General features: G+C 38.5%; 1 protein-coding gene across 3 annotated transcripts in view; it reads left to right on the forward strand.

Annotated features, from left to right (window-relative positions):
* ZZEF1 (zinc finger ZZ-type and EF-hand domain containing 1) overlaps positions 1–19,527 on the forward strand; it is a 56,506-nt gene that overhangs the window by 18,016 nt on the left and 18,963 nt on the right. For all 3 annotated transcript variants that reach the window (XM_057410731.1, XM_057410732.1, XM_057410733.1), the window contains 24 exons: positions 12–112; positions 446–615; positions 1,407–1,540; positions 1,844–1,914; positions 2,356–2,470; positions 3,064–3,223; positions 4,148–4,269; positions 4,356–4,466; positions 5,123–5,289; positions 5,896–5,977; positions 6,621–6,822; positions 8,318–8,466; positions 8,823–9,063; positions 10,571–10,650; positions 11,874–11,967; positions 12,532–13,048; positions 13,662–13,826; positions 15,058–15,177; positions 15,996–16,157; positions 16,820–16,949; positions 17,198–17,336; positions 17,522–17,687; positions 18,124–18,386; positions 19,212–19,384. In XM_057410731.1, coding sequence (XP_057266714.1) covers positions 12–112; positions 446–615; positions 1,407–1,540; positions 1,844–1,914; positions 2,356–2,470; positions 3,064–3,223; positions 4,148–4,269; positions 4,356–4,466; positions 5,123–5,289; positions 5,896–5,977; positions 6,621–6,822; positions 8,318–8,466; positions 8,823–9,063; positions 10,571–10,650; positions 11,874–11,967; positions 12,532–13,048; positions 13,662–13,826; positions 15,058–15,177; positions 15,996–16,157; positions 16,820–16,949; positions 17,198–17,336; positions 17,522–17,687; positions 18,124–18,386; positions 19,212–19,384 — 3,834 coding nt within the window. The remainder of the gene's footprint in view (positions 1–11; positions 113–445; positions 616–1,406; positions 1,541–1,843; positions 1,915–2,355; positions 2,471–3,063; positions 3,224–4,147; positions 4,270–4,355; positions 4,467–5,122; positions 5,290–5,895; positions 5,978–6,620; positions 6,823–8,317; positions 8,467–8,822; positions 9,064–10,570; positions 10,651–11,873; positions 11,968–12,531; positions 13,049–13,661; positions 13,827–15,057; positions 15,178–15,995; positions 16,158–16,819; positions 16,950–17,197; positions 17,337–17,521; positions 17,688–18,123; positions 18,387–19,211; positions 19,385–19,527) is intronic.

The following is a 19,527-nucleotide window of genomic DNA, read 5'->3' on the forward strand; positions in this document are numbered from 1 at the left end:
GCCTTTTTAAGGTTCAGCAGAAGGAGAGTGGATTAAAATACAAGTCATTTTTGGATTTCACAGGCCTTGATTTGCAGCTGTTCTGGAATTTTTACAATAAACTTCACCAAAGGTAAGTAAGTCACTTCTGTGTGCCGAAGCACTAAGCTCTGCGTGTACATATAAATAGTGTATGCTTTGTTTAGCTGCAGCAGTTTCTTCTTCCTAAACTACATCATTTACATAAATAACATTTTCCTGCTGCTGCCATATGGGGTTTTAACTATAATGTTATGTAGAAGCCTGAGATGTAGATTAATTTAGCCGGTAGCTATACTTTTTTTGCCTATGTGCTCTCTACTCAGTGGTTTTTACCCATCTAAGATAGTGATTTTCATAGCATTACCTATTTGGTGCAAAAAAAGCTTCTTGTTTTTGCTTCTGTTTATTCTATGCTTTTTTGCAGCCCAAGGGAAGAATGTATCTTTGCTCAAACACTGCTGTTGCAGCTTCTCCAGAGCTGCTTCTCTGTACTTACCGCAGACAATAAAACTGCTAAACCTCAAGAAACTTCTCAGAGTAAAACATCTGGTCACACAGAAGCTGCAAAAGAGCTTTACAGACATTTGTGTGAAGGTAGTTTATATTGAATATATTGCCTGTTTTGTCTGTCCTGGCTTAGAAGTGTATCACAACAGTTACAATTCGGAAAAGATGTTTATTCCTAGAGGCCAAGTCATCTACTGTTCCTTTCTTGTTCGGGTCAGGGAGTACTAATAAGTCTATCACAGTGAAACTTTCCTGGACCCTATGAAATGTTTTTATAGACATTCTGACAACATGGGGTGTGGAAACAGCTGCAATAGAAAACTTCTTTTGAGCATGTCACCTGCTTGAGCCAGCAGGGAATGTGATCCTTTAATCTAATGTTACTGGGGTTTTTATTTCTGGTGTTTCATATAAATACCAGTGATCTTACTAGGAGCTTGTAAGGTTTAATGAAACACAGGGAAGACTCTAGAGCCAGCAAAGAGAATGGGAATTACACTCTAGATAGCATTGGAAGTAGGTTGGTACTCTCTTTATTAAAGTGTAATTTTTTTTTGTTAATTCCCTAGTAGTCTCCTAAAAAGTCAGCTAAAGATAAACCAGTTCATGTAGAATCTGTCACATCTTGAAAGCTCTGTTAGGTTTGATAGTTGTCAAGCCTTAATGTTCCTAGAATTAATTTACTTAGTGAATAAATATATGCTTAGAAAAATCTTTCTTGCTGGAAGTGAAGATGTTTCCCCTCATTTTCTGCTGACATATTAGGTTTACAAGGGCTTGAAGATGTGTAAAACAACACTTGAATTCGGTTATGCCTCTGACACATCAGATTGAGTATTAATTTGAACTGTAATTTTCTTTCTTTTTTGTATGAGCAGTAGTGGATATGGGGGACAGTAACTTCATGCCAATGAAAATGCTGAAAGAGGAAGTTAAGAACACCTTACTCAGCGGAGCAGCTATCTTTTTCCCAGATAGACAGACCAGGCGACACCAGCTCTTCGCCATGATGGTAAATCATTGAATGAGAAATTGCTTGTTTACTGCCTGTGTTCTTTATGCAGAAAAGAGGAAAAATCTGAGTTCTTGTTGTCAAATAATCTGTTTTGTCCCATTAAAGTAAAAACCTTCCTTTCTGTTCTTTGCCTCCTTTTACCCTCCCCCTTCTTTCTCTCTGCAGCTTATTCAAAGAAAGAGAGAGGAGCTAACCCTGCTTTTCTTACCAAAAATGAATAGTAGCACAGAAATTAGAATCCTTTCTCACAGAGGAGGGAAACTGAACATAGCGTAAAAATAAATCTCTTTCCTTTTCTAGAAAAACATCACAGAGCAAGAACATAAGCAATCTGTGCATCTTGCCTTCAGATCCTTGTGTACTCACTTCAGGTAAGGGGTCCTGAGATGGAAGAGAATTGCCTGATACCCAACATCTGTGAATAAGTTCATATTTAATTGGTTTTAGAAATGTTATTCCCCTGGAAAATAATTCTCAAAAGAACTCTACTGTCTCTTGCTTTAGAGAGGAAAATACTACTACTTAATATGTTTATTAATGGAATAACTATATAAAACATTGCCCAATGTTTGTGCTGCTTCACAGTATATTGCTTAGACTCCTCCTACGCTGTCTTCCAATTTCTGTATGTTCTTGTCCATGATGATAGTTGGTTTTGATTTAATTAGTCTGGAGTCATCAGAACCCAAACTTTTGATTTTCATAGTGATTATACAGTAGGATCTCTATGGATGTATCACAATGATAACTGAATTTGTGTTTTGGAACTGTGCTGCTTGTTATTGGTTAGTAAGAAGATTTTTGTTCCGTAGTGATCAAGATCCAGGTGGACTCCTATTATTACCAGAGAAAGGAGTTTCTGAAAATCTTGACATAAGTGAAGTGCTGTCAGTCATGGATACCCTTCTGCTAGTGGCAGCAAGAGAGGTAACTCTTCATTTTCCTACTTCTTTGCTGTAGGTTTTGTATGCATTGAAACACAAGCTGCATGCCCAAGATGTATGCTAAAGAAATGGCTTTCCTATCTGGGATAAAACTTTTCACGGTTGTTCATCTCTGTAGGATTAGATTTTCCAACCAATTGAAGTCATTTTATTTAGGCAGTAATGTTTCATTATACTAGAGTAACTAATGTACAAGATGAAGTATTTTTCTGTATTATTGAGAAGACTTTATGGCACAGTAGCCACACTGGAAAGCAGAACTAATCATCGCATATTGAGAGCTTAGAATTGGTCATGACACTAAAGGAGGTGTAAGTGGAGGAGGCTCATTTACATATACAGAAAAAATGTGCTGAGAACATGGAGTGACTCACTTGTAGCTATCCCTACTTAAAATTGTGATTTATCACAACAAAACAGCATCAGTTGCTTTGTGGCATTATATGCTGCTTGTCAGTTGCATTGAATCTTTTTGTGGCATGAGTGGGATGATAATGTCCTTCATAGTTGACTTAGTACATATTGTATGTAATTCTGCAGCAGAAGAGAATATCCTTTTGTTACATTCTTTTTCAGTGTGAAATGATGATGCTGGATGTTGCGCAGCAAGAGAGTGGGACGGTCTTGTCTTCCTTATTCTGGTCTGTTCAAGGTAGCCTCCTTTCATGGTGCTACCTGCAGCTTAAGGGTAGTGATAATTCAGCCAAGGATCTTGCAGTAGAAATCCTTAAAAACTGTAAGTGCTGGGATTGAATACAAAATTGTGGTGTGATACAGGGCTTTAAAATGCGATTTTACAGATTGCGGTACAATAAGGGTTCAGCAGTGATTGCCTGGAGCATATTCATAACTATCAAAGCTTTTCTGATCACTCTGGGAAGAGATTTGTAGGCATATTAAGCAATTCAGAATTTTAGTTATACTGCTGATTTGGTGTTGGTAGAATCTTAAGCAAACATGTCAAAAACCCCACCCAAACAACAAACAATTACACTTTTATTTGGGCATATTGGTTCCTTCAAATGTCCCTTGTTTTGATAAGCCTTTCTGTGGTGATTACATATTTTCCTGCTGTTTGTGATAGCAAGAAGACAGGAACTTACTTAAGAAGCTGGGCACTTCTAAGGGGTGTTTTGCTACAGTGGTTTTGTAGTTGTGTTTTTTTAATGCATCAGCTCAATATTAAGTAGTTAATTGGACCAGAAGGTGTAATTTTATGTGAAATTACTTCATATTTGTTATTTGTGTATAAATAAGTTGTTTTTCTTTTGGGTTCCTGTCTTGCATCTAAAAATGGAGTAAAGCTATAGCTAACACTGACTAGCCTCACTTGTTACTTAAGCTGCTGTACTTAAGCTTCTGTAGGAAGGCTACTGAATACGCTGAGATTATTGAAACAATCTTGGAGCGTTTGAATAAGTTATTCACCACTCAACTTTTTTGTAATCTCATTGCTAAGCATGACTTGTTTCCACAATAGAAATACCACAGAAAATTTCTCTGAACTGTTCTCACTTTTGAGTGTCACTGCCGTGGGGCAGCAGATGCCTTTCCTGCTGTCTCTCCTCTTATGCACATCACCACACACTTAAGTGTTTGATAAAGCAGGTTGTGGTAGCAAATCCTTAAGGTGGCTATTAAGGGTTTTTTTTCTCTTTAGATGTGGGCCAGTTCCTGTCAAATATCAGAACGATTTTGCAGTCACTTTTATCTCAATATAGTGGCAAAACAATAGTAGAAAAAATAAGTAACTCTGTCTTTGCTATGGCAACTCGTCAGCTGGTAAGTGAACACTGGGGTTTTGTACTATTCCCGGGTAGCATGGCTGTGGTGATGTGCATCTTCATGAGACCTGTGCTTTCTCCTAGGTCATCTTCCTGTTGGATTTTTGCACTTTAGACATTCCATACTGTACTCTGCTACGGGGATTCAGCACTTTGATAGAACCACTGAAAAGCCTTTGTAGTGAGCCTCATAAGGTAACTAAGGATACAGGCACTAATAAGTACAGTGAAACAAAAGCAAAATTGCAAGACAGACATGGAGAACTCTGATGATTCTATTGGTGAGCGTTTGAAAGGGGCTAGAAAGCTTCTAAAGTCATGGGTTGTGTAATAAAATGTAGAGTGAAGACCTAGAAATATATCTGTACTGATACAGAAGATGAGCAAAGTGACCAGAAAATCCAACTGGAATGGGAGGCGTAGAAGTTGGATAGGAAGAGGGATTCTGAGAATGAAGAGGAAAATAGTTTAAAAATAGTATGTGCTTAACACTTTTAGATTCATTGCTTGTGGTGATGTAATTCAAGTCTATATGTCTGTAGGGTAGATCGTTAAATCTGCATTAGTCATCCAGGCTCTCTTGTTGTTACCTATGGAGTAACTTGTAGGCACTTCTAGCATGAGACTGTCTCCTCCCCCAGAGACTAGATGAGTTTAGCTTTAGAAGTGTTTCCTTACTATTAGTATTAAGGGTGTCTTTATCACTAGTTTATGGGTAGCCTTTTAAATACCACTTTGTATGTACATCTGGCAACTTGAAAGTATAGACACACAAATCTAGTGTGATAATATTTTAGATTTTGTTTGAATGCTTTACATTTGTATCTCAAGGATACATCTTTGTCCTACAGATGGAATTGGAGAGCTGGCAGCAAGAACAGCCTGTGGTACTGAGAACATGGACGATGGAGTCGCCTCATAACTATGAAAATAATTGCCATGAGGTCTCAGTCTTCCTATGTCATGGGGCAACTTACTTTGAGGTGGAATTTGATGAAAAATGTGAAACTGAAAGGAGGTAATTTGGTCTTGTGTTGTGTTAGATTCCAGTATCTACCTGCAGAGAGGCAATTCATGTTTCAATGTGCAAGGAGTACTTCCTGTGCTCCAAGCATGCCATTTTGATTTCGTCATTGTTCTGTATAATCTAGAATATGTGTTTTGAGTGACTTCTCATGCTGAATGCCACTCCTGGCAAATGTGCAGACATGCTGTTCATACAAATTTTGCTTCCTTTGGTCTTAGTCTGTTTTGTAATACTGCTGTGACCCCCACAGTTTGTGCTTGTGGGATTTATTTTGCCCTCTTTAGGCAAAACTATTGGCTTGGTTTCTCTTGGCAACATATCCAGCTACTGCTTAGTTAAGGCATATGCTAGATGTTAAAATTAGCACCCATTACCAGTTCTGAAGGATTGGGAAAGTTCTGTAGGAAAGCAGGTCTGTGTTTGCTGGAACTTGCATTGAAACATGAAGTAAATCCTTCATAGTGATGTGAAGCAATGCAGGTGTGGTTCAGAAAGATGTGACAGTTCACATGCAGTGTTTCTGAAAATCCAAAAGCAAACATTTTCCCAAAAACCTTAAAATGTAAATTTGGAAGTAATGAATTGCAATTTTCACAGGTATGATTACCTGGAGTTTACTGATGCAAGAGGTGCAAAAACTCGTTATGATACAAAGGTTGGCACTGACAAGTGGCCTAAGGTGAGCACCTTTTACAATTATGAACCAAGTGATATATCCAATCTCTAGGAAATTATTATGATTCTTGTGGGGAAACCTATTGTGTAAAATGATGTGTGCTTTTGTGTGTGTGTGTGTGTGTCTAGTCCCTCACAGGAGGTGAGAAAGGAAGTTTTCAGTGATGCAATTAAAGGGAGTGAATGAGTAATAATCCCTCTTTGTTGCTGTTATTGAAGGGGCAGTCAGTCAAAATGAAAAGTAATAATCGTAGAATCACAGAATTATGTTTAACTGCTATAACTACAGGGGTAAAACTTACTTGTTGATGCTCAGCCCTCACAATTTTTTATGTTGTGAGACAGCTGTAGTGCTCCCTGTGGCTAAGCTCTTTCTTCAGTGACACCTGCTTAAATGGGATGCTTCTCTATGCTTTATGGCTCTGATGTCTAAAGCTCCATCGTCTATAAAATTTATCATTAAGCTATTAAATAGAAAGTTTACCTGCTTAGTACTGTGGGTGTCTCGTTCAGATGGTGGGGGAGGTTAGATCGGTTATGGACAGAACATAATACTGAAAAACCACAGTTGCTGAAGGAAATTCATTACCCTGAAACGTCTTCTTGTCATCTACATTTGGCAAAATGACTGTTTTGTTGCTCTGTAGAAAGTGACCTTTAAGGCTGGCCCACGGCTGCAGTTTCTCTTTCACTCTGACAGCAGTAATAATGAGTGGGGCTACAAGTTTTCTGTCACTGCTTACGGCCTACCGGATGTCGCCGTTTCTTGGGGCTTGGATTTACAGCTTCTTGTGTGCCGGTTGATGGGGCGCTTGGCTTCCCGAAGTATGGCCCTGAAATCTCTCCGAGGTGAGTGCATTGAATAATAGCTCCAGAATTGTGATGCCATGTGAAGAGGAGATATAAGGTCCTTACGTTTCAAATCCCCAGCGAAAATGAAGTTCCTTTTTTGTTCCTCTCTTGGCTCAAGATGAAACACTCCTGTTCTGTTGCTTAACAAAGTTTGGTCTTTCAGCCATACCCAGTTCTTGTGGGAAGCCTGGCTGCTCTGAGAGCACCACTGTGACTTCTCTAACCTTCAGAAACCAATGTTAGGAAAACATGGGCACCTGGAAGTTATCATACTAAACAGAATTACATTGATGAAGTAATACGAGAGTTTGCCCAATCTTCTCTTCTTCCAGTTCTTTTTATCTTTAAAAATTGTTCCCTAGTGCTGTGGCCTGCCCACCCCCTTACTGGTGGTGTGAATGTGGAGCCAGCAAACCAAAACAATATACAAAGCTTAGAATACAGATGATTTCTAAAGTTTTGTCTGAACATTTGGTATTCATTTTAATTTGGATGCACCAATTAAGTTTGGCTAATCCCAGAAGTTAAGTAAATTTAGGATTTGGGCCACTGAAGACAAAAAATACCAATACAAAATAGGAGATGAGTGCCATAAGAAATTGAAAAAAAAGTGAGATGTTTGTTTTTAATTTCAAACCCAGGACACTTCCATGTAGCTTCCTAAATCTGAAGTCATTCACCACTTGGAAAAAGCTTAAACAAGGTTAAAGAGTTCTTGCTGCAATCAGGTGCTCAGTGCTTAACTTGGAAAAGTAGGCAGGTACTTAGCTGTAGATTTTGGGAACTCATCGGAGAATCAACCAGGTTGGAAAAGACCTTTAAGATCCTTAAGTCCAACCGTTCTACAGCACTGCCAAGGCTATTGCTAACCCACGTCACTGAGGGCCTCATGTGCGCTGTTTGCAAATGCTTCTGGGGATGGTGATTCCACTGCCCTGGGCAGCCTGCTCCAATGCCTGAGCGCCCTTTCAGTGAAGACATTATTCCTAATATCCAGTCTAAACCTCCCCTGGAGCAGCTTGAGGCCATTTCATCTTGTCCCATCACTTCTTCCTTGGGAGAAGAGGCCAGCCACCTCCTGACTGAAGTTTTCTTATCATAGAATATTTCTTCCTTTCTTAATATGAGCATGCTCATACAGCCGATTATGTCTTTTGTAGGACAAAAAGCTTTTAAACTTACTTGCAAACAGGGAAATTTCTGTGGTTTTAAGTACAGTGAAAATGTTTCATTTAAAGCTCCTCCATAATGTAACAGCCTGTCACTGCAAGATAAAAAATTGATGCTATCATTATAGCATTAAAGAAAGACTGCATCAGTTTTCTGCATCACATTAGAGAAACAGAAGTTAGAGAATATAGTTAAATTACTTGTTCAGTATATTTGCATTACTTTTTTCCCTACTGCATATTTAATATTTATTGTTTTCATCAATCTGTGAAAATGAACAAAAATATTTAAGTGATGTGTGCGTGTTCTGAATTTCTTGCAGAACTAGGTAGTGAAGCAGATTTGCCTCCTTTGAAAGTAACAGCAGTCCTTAATTCTCCTCTGTGGAAACCTGTGTTCAGGCATCAGATGTGTCCTGAGGCGCTCCTGGGAGCCAGTCAAAGCAGTAGGCTGCACCAAGATAAAAAAGAGGTACTTGCACCACTGCTTTTGTTTCACTAGCATGAAATTCCTGTGTATCACACAGCTTCATTCAGACTTAGTTGCCATGTTCTTGTGCTGAAGTTGTCGTCACTTGTGCTGTTTTATTCCAATATCAAGGAGGAAAGAAACTGTTGTTCTGTGCCCTTTATTAGTTGCCATTTTCACAGCACGGTTTGGATTCAAAGATCATCTAATTCACCACCTGTGCCTTGCTTGGGGACGTCTTTTGTTAGATCAGGTTTCTCAACTGCAGTAGATGCACTGCAAGATGATCTAACTGTAGAAATGGGCTGCAACAATTCTCAGGTGTTATTAAAGTAAATGTTTTCTATCATTCTTTCCAGGCTGTGAGCTCTCATCAAGACGACTGCCGTAACTTTCTTATCAACTTTGCAAAATCAGATCCTGCCCAGGACTTCAGTGGGCAAAAATCTGAACTTTTCAAAGGATTTACACAGGCATGTAAAAAACAGACCCCAAAGACAGATATAGTTGCTGGTTCTACTGTTGATCAAGCTGTGAACTCAACATTTGCTGCTTTGGTGTATCTCACTCCAGATTTATATGAGAAGCTTCAAAAATATGGTAACTCTAATATTATTAGACTATCTTAATAATTAGGACTTAAAGTTTGCAAAAGGCTATCTTATAGCTCAGTTTATAGACTGTGAAAAATCAGTTTAGTGTGACTATTTCTAAACAGATACACAGTATAAATTCATCATTTAGGTAGACTAGGTGAGCCTTACCTCTAGAGTATTTAGTCTTTATTCATACATGCTTTTACCTTCAGAGCTCTGTCCAAATGTTAATAACCACCATAAGCTATTACCAGTATTTGTAAGGATATACCTAAAGAAAGTAGTGATGTTCTTTTGGGGTTTTAATTCAGAACAATGTGGTTTCCAGTGGTTAGAGATTTAGATATAATTTTCCACTCTCACTGTACCTTTCCTAAAAAGCCACCACCAACTTATATATGTTTTTAAATGTTTGGGGTGGAGGAAGGAGGTGTGAATTACCTCCCAAAATGTTACAGTGTGGAAACTCACCTTGGTATCCTCAGTGTTAAATAGATGTCTTTATAGACATGCATGATGTCTGTTGTATTACAACTGATAGATTTTTTCAGTAGGCAAAATGAACAACTGTTTAACTTAACGGCACCCTTCCATTAAGCTTATCGATATGTTTGAAGTGTTGGATAATAAGGTGGTACTTGGTTTTGAAAGGTTTCATTTTAGGCTTTCACTTTCTGTCACAACTTTGAAGCTGAACAGCTTACATGTTGAGCTATAAAATTATGGGTGAAAATGATTGACACAAAGACTGACTTGATGACTAAAGTGGTTATTGCCTTTAGTCATTTTGTCTGTGTCTGACAATTGATATAATTTCTGAGTAAGACTGAAAACTCTGATAGCTCAGGAAAATATTAGTGAATGGAAAAGACATCCAGCCTACTATTATGTTAATAGCTTTATCTGTCAGCTGGGCCAGGCTGAGTTCAGGGCCCATGTTCACCTATGCCACATGAATTATGTACAAGCGATGCTGGAAAGAAGGGGGAAATAGGAGAGGAAAGACACTGAATAGGAATGTCTTTTTCTGCATAGTCATTGTCAGGCCACTTTTGATAAAAACTTGTTTAGTCAGCTCTTTAATTTTTATGAATTCATCTTTCTAGAAATTTGTAGCATAAAATAGACAAAAAAGCCTGGTAACTAAATGCATCTATAGAGCTTTAAGTTAATACTAACATTTCTTGATTACACTGAGATCACTTTACGTTAGTAACATTTGTGTATATAGGAAGAGGTTTATATTATCCATGACTGTAGGCATCAGTTTTGGGAAGAGAAGAGAAAGATGTTCATAATTTAACTCTGCAAATAACTCTGTCAAGGTGTAGTTCATGTATTTAAGGCATATGAAAGTTAGCAGGTTTTATTCCTTATTTTTCTTACAGGCATAACTCCCAAGTATTGACTAAGAGACGAAGGAAAGGCTCTAGCATAATTTTAATTAAGTAGTCAGGTTGTGTAAAAATGGAGCTGTACATAAACAGGACTCTTCTTTCTCTCATTTCCAGTCAACAGTGGAGGCAAGGTGCCTTTGAGCTATGAGTTTGCACAAGTGTATTCCCTGGCTGATTCAATTAGAATATGGATGGTAAGATCACTCAGGAGGATATCTATTGATGTTATTTACCTTAATGTTTTACAATGCAGTGTTAAGGAGTAGGGTGGGACCATGTTTTATTTCAGTGATTCTGGGTCAGCTGTTTTCACTCAGGAAGAACATATATTCACTTCTGAACTGTGAACTTAAACATTTAAATGCATTCTTACACTTCCCTCCTTCTGTCAGTCCCAAATGTGTCATCATGTGTACTTTGGACTGAATTTGGCTCAAAACCAGTTAAACTTGAGCTCTTTTTCAGCAAGAATGTGTGTTGTTAATTAGGAAGATTCTTACTAGCAGTTGGAGTTTGTTTGAGGTGTAGCATCGAAGGAAATCGGTCTTAAGCATAATTCTCCCAGTGATGCAGTGCTAACAGAAAAGGAAGTAGTTGCTTCTTTGACAAGCAAGTAACTGGCTTCAGTTCAGAGTATATTTTCTGCATGTAATTTTCCTTGAAACATAAGCCTTATGTCAAGAGGTGGTGTGATCAGCTCTCACAACCTGGTGAGAGGTGTCTGTGTCATCTGCTGCAGCTGTGGAGAGCCAGAATTCATTTAGATTTCACTAGTCTGCAGGAGATTCTAAATGTTAATAACTGTGTGCTTCTCAAGAGCAGCTAATTCAGTTTATGGCCTGTTTTTCTGCTACTCTTGTGAGCCCTTCAGATGTGGGCCAGTCAAATTAACTGCTCTAGTATCTTGTGATCTCCTCTTTCCTGCCTGCAAGAATTCCTGGCAGCTTGATACACTAGAGATGCAATGAGTGCAGGCTCATGTAAAGATGAGTAACTCCATCATACCTGTTGCATGATGGGTGGTGTTAGCATCTGACAGCACTCACTAGTTACATGACATAATGCTTTTGGAGAATCTCATCTCATGACTAAGTGTATATCTTTTCCTGGGTGGTGGGGTTAAACGGGAAGCCTTTTTTTTATTTGGAGGGCTGATGCACATCCAGTCACAAGGTGAGGAAGGGTCTTGGCCTATAAACCTTGAGCATCTTGGTATAAGGCTGTGTTATTTGCCCTGGTAGTTTCTGTACTGCTCTTTTTGGAATAATGGATTTTTAGTTCTGCAGTAGGTAGTAGTAAATACTGTCATCTGTTCTTGAGATTAACTTCTTTTAATGTGATGCAGTTTTCATACTGCCTTGCTGTATGATATACAGGGGGTGACATATTTTTAACTGTTTTAACATCCTGTCTGCAGTTGGAAATGAAGCAGAAATCCCTGATGGGTAGGGGAAATGATTTTGAGGAGAAGCAGAGTACAGAAGCAAGTGAGGTGAACCCAGAGACTCTTGGTAAGTGTTGCTTTTCCAAATGTATAATCATTCCAGGTGGAGTAAATCATTGCCTTGGAAGTCTTCAACATTATTTTTGGTGTAAAAGGTACATTAGCAACTGAGGTTACTTTTTAATACCTTAAGAGATAGTTCATATAATGTAAACTGGTTTATCTGGGATTGGGTTCTGCTGTTCTTTGCAGAAAATAGTACATGAGAAAGTTCTACAAAGAGTAACCTCTGACTTGGATCACCTGGTTCTGAACTTACGTTCATCTATTTGTGTAGATACTTATTGCTATAATTAACTGATGTCAGAATAGCAGCTAGCTGTTATCAGAATAAGATGTGTTCTCACTACTGTGTACTTGGTATAGTTCAGTGTGATTATTCAAATTGAGCATTTGGAAGTCAAAAATTTAAGTAGCTGATGGTGTCTTGATCAATATAACAAGAAAACCAGTGTTTTCTAGCTGTCTTGGCTCAGAAAGAATCCAATAAATCACTTTCTCCCTAAGCAGAGGATAGCAAGTTTGGCATTTCGTTGTCATGGTTGTAACTCTTCCAATTTTTATGGTGCAGCAAAACTTTGTATGCAGAAGAGCCTTTTATTACTGAATTTTTTGCCTGTAAGAGCAAAGACGAAAGATTCTGCATCAGACAGTTTGGAAGCCCAAGACATTGATGATATCCAACATTATGTTGGTGATAAATGCCAAAGAAAAGGTTCTTTTGTGGACATGGACTTCCAGGCAGCACATTCATTGTCATCCGATGGAGTAACTCCTGCTGTTTCAAAAGAAGGGACCCAAATGACACTATCTGATACAAAGATGGAACAACTTCCAGACTCCCTCCAAACAGAAGCAGCATCTGCAATTCATAGTAAGCCTGTTGAAAGTACAGTTTCACAGCAAGAAGATACATCATCACCTCCTTCCACTCCTACACGAAAGTCTCAGTTCAGCCGTGGAAGACTAAGGCTGCTGTCTTTCCGATCAATGGAAGAGCCAAGACCTGTGCCTACTGTGAAGGCGAAATACCCCATATTGAAAAACATATTAGACTTTATTAAGGATCAATCCCTCTCCCATGAAAGGTAAGCAAATTGAAAATGTTGCCAATTACAAAATGCAGAAACTTGTCTTCACACCTCTTTAAAGACACACTTTAGCTGCAAGATAGCGTTGAAAAGTAGTTTTTACATGAATATATTATGTTTTTATGTTCAGTTACTCAGAACCACGTAGGGGCGCATAGAGGGTAGTATTTCCTTGGATTCACTTCTGCATGTAGAACTTCAGAATGGAAAAAATAAGTACTTGGCAATTTATTGTCTTGCTTCCGGAGATCTGTTGACAGTGACAAACACCAAAGACATGGTACATCAGTGCTCGCAGTCCTCAGTACCAAATACAGAATAGTTGCACCTCTCATTAAATTACCTGGTATTCTGAAAATGTAAATCAAAAAGGTTTCCAATTCTCAGCTTGTTTGGTTTAGGCTCTAAAACTTGGACTGGTGCAGGAAGCATTGGGTTCTGTTTGAAGCTTTGTCACTCCAACTGTAATATACCACTACTGCAATACATCTGAATGTTTGGATACCAGTCTCTTGTTTAATTAGTCAAGCACTTCTTGAATTGTGAGGTTTTTGGGTTAATTTAAACACAATGTTTTGAAGTCCTCATTGATGTTTTTTGCTTTTCTTAGTGTTTTAAAGGTTCTTGCTTTGAGAAAATCCCAAGGGCAGAATATTATGGAAGTGCTCAAGACAATCCGCCAGTGCCTAGACTCCCTTGGGCAGCCACACTGTTTTCATCCACCATGTGTACTTTTTCTCTTAGAACTTCTAGCCTGTCAGAAAGATTTTACAAAGTAAGTAAATATTTGGTCAAGTCTCAGCCATGTGATTTAATGTTTTAGTGTTTGCATTCTCCTAGTCCTGTATATTGAAAACCATAGAAAGTTACTGCTTTTTAATCCATATGGATAATAACAATATAACCTGATGATTAGTTTTTAGGCTACTATGCATATTTTGCATGCTTCACTTAAATATAATTTTCAAGTAGGACATAGTTTTACAGCTCTTCATGTTGGTAGGTATCATGTGGTTGAATCACAATGCACATACCTAGAAACACCTTTTAAGTTCCAGTCGGTTCACACCAAACTCAGATTGTAGAGTCTTCAGTTATTGCTTTAGTTTAAGTTCCTGTCTGTTTTCAGATTGGTTTCTTTCTTGCCCAGTAAAGCTGTAGTGGTCGAATCCATTTAACTTACAATTACTTACATAGCATTGCATCTTCATATTTTTTGTGAGCTTACTTTGTAAATCAAGATAATGCCTATCTGGTGAAAAACTAGAGTCTAACAATGGCAGATGTTTTATATTGTCAAGCATTTGATTATTCATGAGTTTTCATAACTTTAGATGTGATACCTGTACAAGAGAAATGTTATTGTGGGGTGGTGTATTTCACTCGTGTGCCAGAGGCTGAGGTGATGGACCTGCAAGCCGAGGTCTGCAGTGCTGTTAGCTATGTGCCTGTTACAGGACATGCACATACATGCAGGAAAAGGAGGCAAAAAGCATCATGTTGATTATATGCATGTGCAGTTGGTTGTTTTGTTTTGGTTTTTAAGTAAGGAAAGGTAATTTGGAAGGTTTTTTCAACTAGAAGGCATTGTCTCAAAGCAGGAGCTGTTCTGGTTTGTGAATTGGGTCCGATTTTTATTGTGTGTCTGGACAGTGCTGTCAGAACTCTGTCAGGTGGCCTCTTGCTTGTTCAGAGCTTTTTATGGTCATCTTGCAGTGCACTGATTTCTTTTAAGATCTGGATTAGCTTTTTAAAAGCACCTTTTTTAATTTGAAGGAATATTCTATCGTTAGTGCCACCAGCATGTTCTCTGCCTGTTCTGTTTCTTGATTCCTGTTACAGGATTCTTTTATTCACTTTGAAAGTGATAGACTGCATTGTAAACCAAACTAACATCCTTCCCACTGTGTTTGAAAGATTGCCTGTTTGTAACGTTTGCACAAAGCATGATACCTAAAAATGTAACGGCAAAATCTAGACTGCTAAACTGACTCTTCAATTTCTAGCTACTTTGGAAACTTGGAAGGATGTGGCGCTGAGCTACACAAAGAGATTCGAGAGTCCTACTACCAGCTTGTTTTGTTCCTGGTAAATTCTGTGAAGGGATTTAGTACTATCAACGACAGGTACAGTACATTGCTTCCATTACTTTATGATTCTTTTTTTCTGTTTTTCCTCACCTCTTCCCTTCTCATTTGTCATTGTTCAGTGCCTCAGTTTTGTCTGTACTTTGCTTACTTACAGAACCAAAGAAGGAGCCTTGATCTTGTGATCAGAAATGCCAAGTTAGCTTTTTATTACTACGGTGCAGGAAAGCACAATAAATTAATCAATGCTAAAACCTTGACTTAATGCATTTTGGATTTCTGATTCTGCAGTGTGTTTCTGAAGCTCAGTATTAAAATACTAGAAATAGCAAATTTATTGTGGAATACGTGGGCAAGAATAATGCCACAATAAATACAGCAATTCTGCAGCCATGCTTTAATGTTAAAGCTCATGTTTTGAAAACATTCTGGTTAGAATTTGGGGGATTGTTAGCCAAGTGTCCTAGAGAAATGAGAATTTTGTGACTACAGTGTCAGTCTCTCTGCCAATAGCTCCCAAGTCCTTTGAGTTTCAACTGAGCATGGCAAAGGTTTCAAAGAGAACAAGTTCCTGCAAATACCAAGAAAATGTACTGCAGAGAAGAGACAAACCCTCTTGCTAATGCTTGGGCAATAGCGTAAGCTCTTTCTCAACTGAATCTGTAAAGGATACTGTCCTTATTTCAAATTACATTGACAGTGCTTCTTGCTAAATTGTCTTGCATTAATAAACCTGAGTTTCTGCCATGCAGTTAATTTAATGCAGAGTGAAGCCTGGAAATCAGTGTACTGACAAACATGCTATTTCAGCTTTAGGTTAGAGCTCTCATGTTATATTGTCTTGTATTTTTATTTAGATCATTGCTTCCTGCCTTATCATGTGTGCAGACAACTCTCCTTCACCTTTTGGATATGAGTTGGGAACCGAGTGATCTTTCCTTCTTTGTTGAGATTCAGTTACCACAGCTGCTTATGACTACATCACAAGAAAACATAAGTATTCATGACAGCGTCATTTGGTGAGTCAGGAAGAATGCAGCTTTCACATGGTGCTATCTATTGATACTGTTTTTACCATGAAAGGCTGCTGAACTTTGTGCTGGAACAAGCAGTAAAAGTGCTACTAACAAGTATGGCATAATTCTGGGCAGGATCCAAGGGCTAAACTGAAGTATTTGAATTTCTTTTTCAGCATTGCTAGTGCAAAACATACTAATATCGTATCTTTAACCTGATTACTGCTGGAACGCTTCTCTTGTTAGCAGTGTAGCATGAGGTGGATAATGCTGTTTCATGTCCTGATAAACATCAAACGTTTTTAACCTGCACATTGTGATTTTATAGTAGTTGTACTTCTTACACCTGAGGAATGTGAAGGCCCAAAAGCTTTTTCATTGTCACATCTGATCTGCCAACGTTACCAGAAGCAGTTTTGGAAGTGTAGATTTTTCTGATTTTTGCATTATGGTTCTCCGTATGTATTCAAGAACTTGTCACAGAGGCAAGAAGCAGGTGTCATATGGTCATTTATAAACCAAGTGAACTGGAATTCTCACCATTCTGTTTTCATTAGCATGTTATGGCGCTCTGTTCTTTAAAAAAATCCCCTGAGTATCCCAAGTTATATTAGAGAGAAGCCTGACTGCATTCAAACTGAATTTTGAGCTTGCTTTTCTTTCAGTCAGTGGAGTGAAGAAGATGAAATTGCAGACTACAAGCAAAACTGTGAGTGGATGGATGAATGTCAGGATGTGATGTTTGAGACCTGGTATGAAAAGATAGCTCAAGCTGACCCAGAGAAGCAGAGAAAGGTGAGTTTATGGTTTGTTTATCTGTAGAAGGGCTAGATAGACTTAGAAAAGCCTAAAGGAGAGAAAGGAATCTGGCTTAAATTGCTTTTTCATTATTTGGATCCCTAGCTCCCAGTAGGCCTTCAAAAGTCTAATATGATGAGAAGATCCCCATCCTTTCTTGGCAGGGGAAGTGTTCTGCTTTCTGTCTAGAAAGAGTTTTCTCAAAGTCAGAAAATAATACTCAAACTGTCCATTTATTACTCTAGATGCACATGTTTGTAGCTCGTTACTGTGACCTCTTAAATGTGGACATATCCTGTGATGGCTGTGATGAAATTGCACCATGGCATCGCTACCGCTGTCTGCAATGCAATGACATGGATCTGTGTAAAACTTGTTTTCTTGGTAAGAATCATTAAAAAACCCTCAAAACCCCATCCCCAAAGGCAAAAGAATGTCTTCTAAATTCTACATAAAGTGAAAGACTTTTGCTGGATGCTTTAGAAATGTTAAGAAATATGAACTTGCAGTAAAGAAAGATCCTTTGTAAAAGAGGATTTACAGGGAAATCTTGAAACACTTCTTTACAGGTGGAGTTAAACCTGAAGGACATGAGGATGACCATGAAATGGTTAACATGGAGTATGCCTGCGATCACTGTCAAGGAGTTATCATAGGGCGGAGAATGAACTGCAATGTGTGTGATGACTTTGACCTTTGCTATGGATGCTATTCTGCAAAGAAATACTCCGACAGGTATTTAAATACATTATTTTGTTTCCCTCACTTGGCAGAAAAGCAGTAATTAGCAGCTAAGTACAATTGGCCATTCTCATATTGCTTCCTACAAGGTTGTGTCTGACACCAGAGCTTCTTGGTGTTCTTTGGGCAAAACTTTCTGCAGTTTGGATACCTGCCCCAGCCTCTGAAGAGCTCAGTAGCAGTTGTTTTCTAGCCACGAATGTGAAAGCTGCAAAATGAATGCTTGAATGATAGAAGAAATGAACGCTGCTGTGGTTAGACAGCATAGGTTTCACTGCTTGACACCAAAGATCTTAGAAACACAGGTCTGCAGTGGGAATTTCTGGAATATTTGGGTTTTTCATACCTTCCTGTAAAGGTGTTGTGTCTTATTAACTGCATGGATTAACAAGAAAGCAGCTGTGTTTCAACATGTACCTTCTTCTTTCAGTCACTTGCCCACTCACAGCATCACAGTGTATCCCATGGTGACTATTCGAATCAGTGACCGGCAGAGGCTCATCCAGCCATATATCCACAATTATTCCTGGCTGTTGTTTGCAGCTTTGACCCTCTACAGTGCAGATCTGGCAAATGGGGGGGAAGTAGAAGGAGAGAAACTAGATCCACAGGTCCTCAGTCATGCCAGAGTTGTGCAACATCAGTGCATACAGCTCATTGGAGACTGCTTGATGAAAGCCCAGCATGGAAAAGGTGAGTCAGCTCCTCCTTCACTGAAACAATAGTTTCTAGTAAGTGTCAGAAAAGTGATTACTCACTTTGAAGTTTCCAAAGGAAAGGGGAAGCTACTGTGTACTTCATTGAGAATAACTGTTTATGTAGAAAGCAAATGTAGAACAAGTGTCGTTCAGGGTCATTGGAACATGGAAAATGGGGTGCTTGAGAAAATTACTTTTATGCTTCCATAAATATTGAAGACAGCTTGGCAACTCTTGGCTTGTTGTTTTTTCCATCTTGGATGTTGTAAAGGGATCAATCATTACAGCTTCATGTTCTGTTACTAACGCTACTGACAACTGAAGGACTGGAAGGAAAGCAAATAACTTGGTGGAAAATGTTTTGTTTAATTTTTTGGGGTTTTGGCAAGAATTTTTTAACCTTATTTGTGGTATGAGAGAAGTTCCTGGGGATGATGTCTGTTTGTCTGGAAACAAGGATTTCTGTGAACTAAGACCTACCACAGAGCATAGGGTGATACAGTAAAAACCTATGTGGAATATATCAAATTCTAGACTCAAGTTCCAGTGGTTACTGGTCAGTTGTTTTTTTTTGAGCAGCTTTAATAGAGCTGAAATACCACCACCAAATACTTGTGTGTGCTCATTATTTGATCTGTTTGTCTTTAACATACAATTCTATTGTATAAATATTTAAGTGGTCAGAAGATTAAAAGCTAAGACAAATAGAATTTCTTCCGTAATTTACACTGTTGGGAAGTTTACAGTTCATTTCAGTTCTGCTTTTTGCCTATTTTGCCTTTCAACAACTAAATACGTTTTATAACTTGCTTGCTTTCAGGTCTGAAAAATTCAGCTCTCCTCTGCATGTTACCAGAAGGTGAATCCTTCTCAGAGAATGACACTGTTTCAGTCAGTCCTCCCACAGATGGTGCTCCAAAAAGTCATACTGGTGATAAAGCAATGAAGGGAAGAGATGAGAAACCAGCAACAGGCTCTTTTATACATTGCAATGTAAGTACCTGTTATTTCCAGAACCCCTGATATCAGTGTGGTGTGTGATCTTCAGAAGCTTAAACATCCTGTTCTGGATATGTAACTGAAATTATGGATTATGACGGCTTCATTTGTAGGTAACAGTCGGGGGCTAGGGGCAG

The sequence above is a fragment of the Pezoporus wallicus genome, unplaced genomic scaffold, assembly GCF_028554395.1.
Source record: "Pezoporus wallicus isolate ANWC-B61680 ecotype Strahan unplaced genomic scaffold, APGP_CSIRO_Pwel_v1 contig_8705, whole genome shotgun sequence".
NCBI lineage: Eukaryota > Metazoa > Chordata > Aves > Psittaciformes > Psittacidae > Pezoporus > Pezoporus wallicus.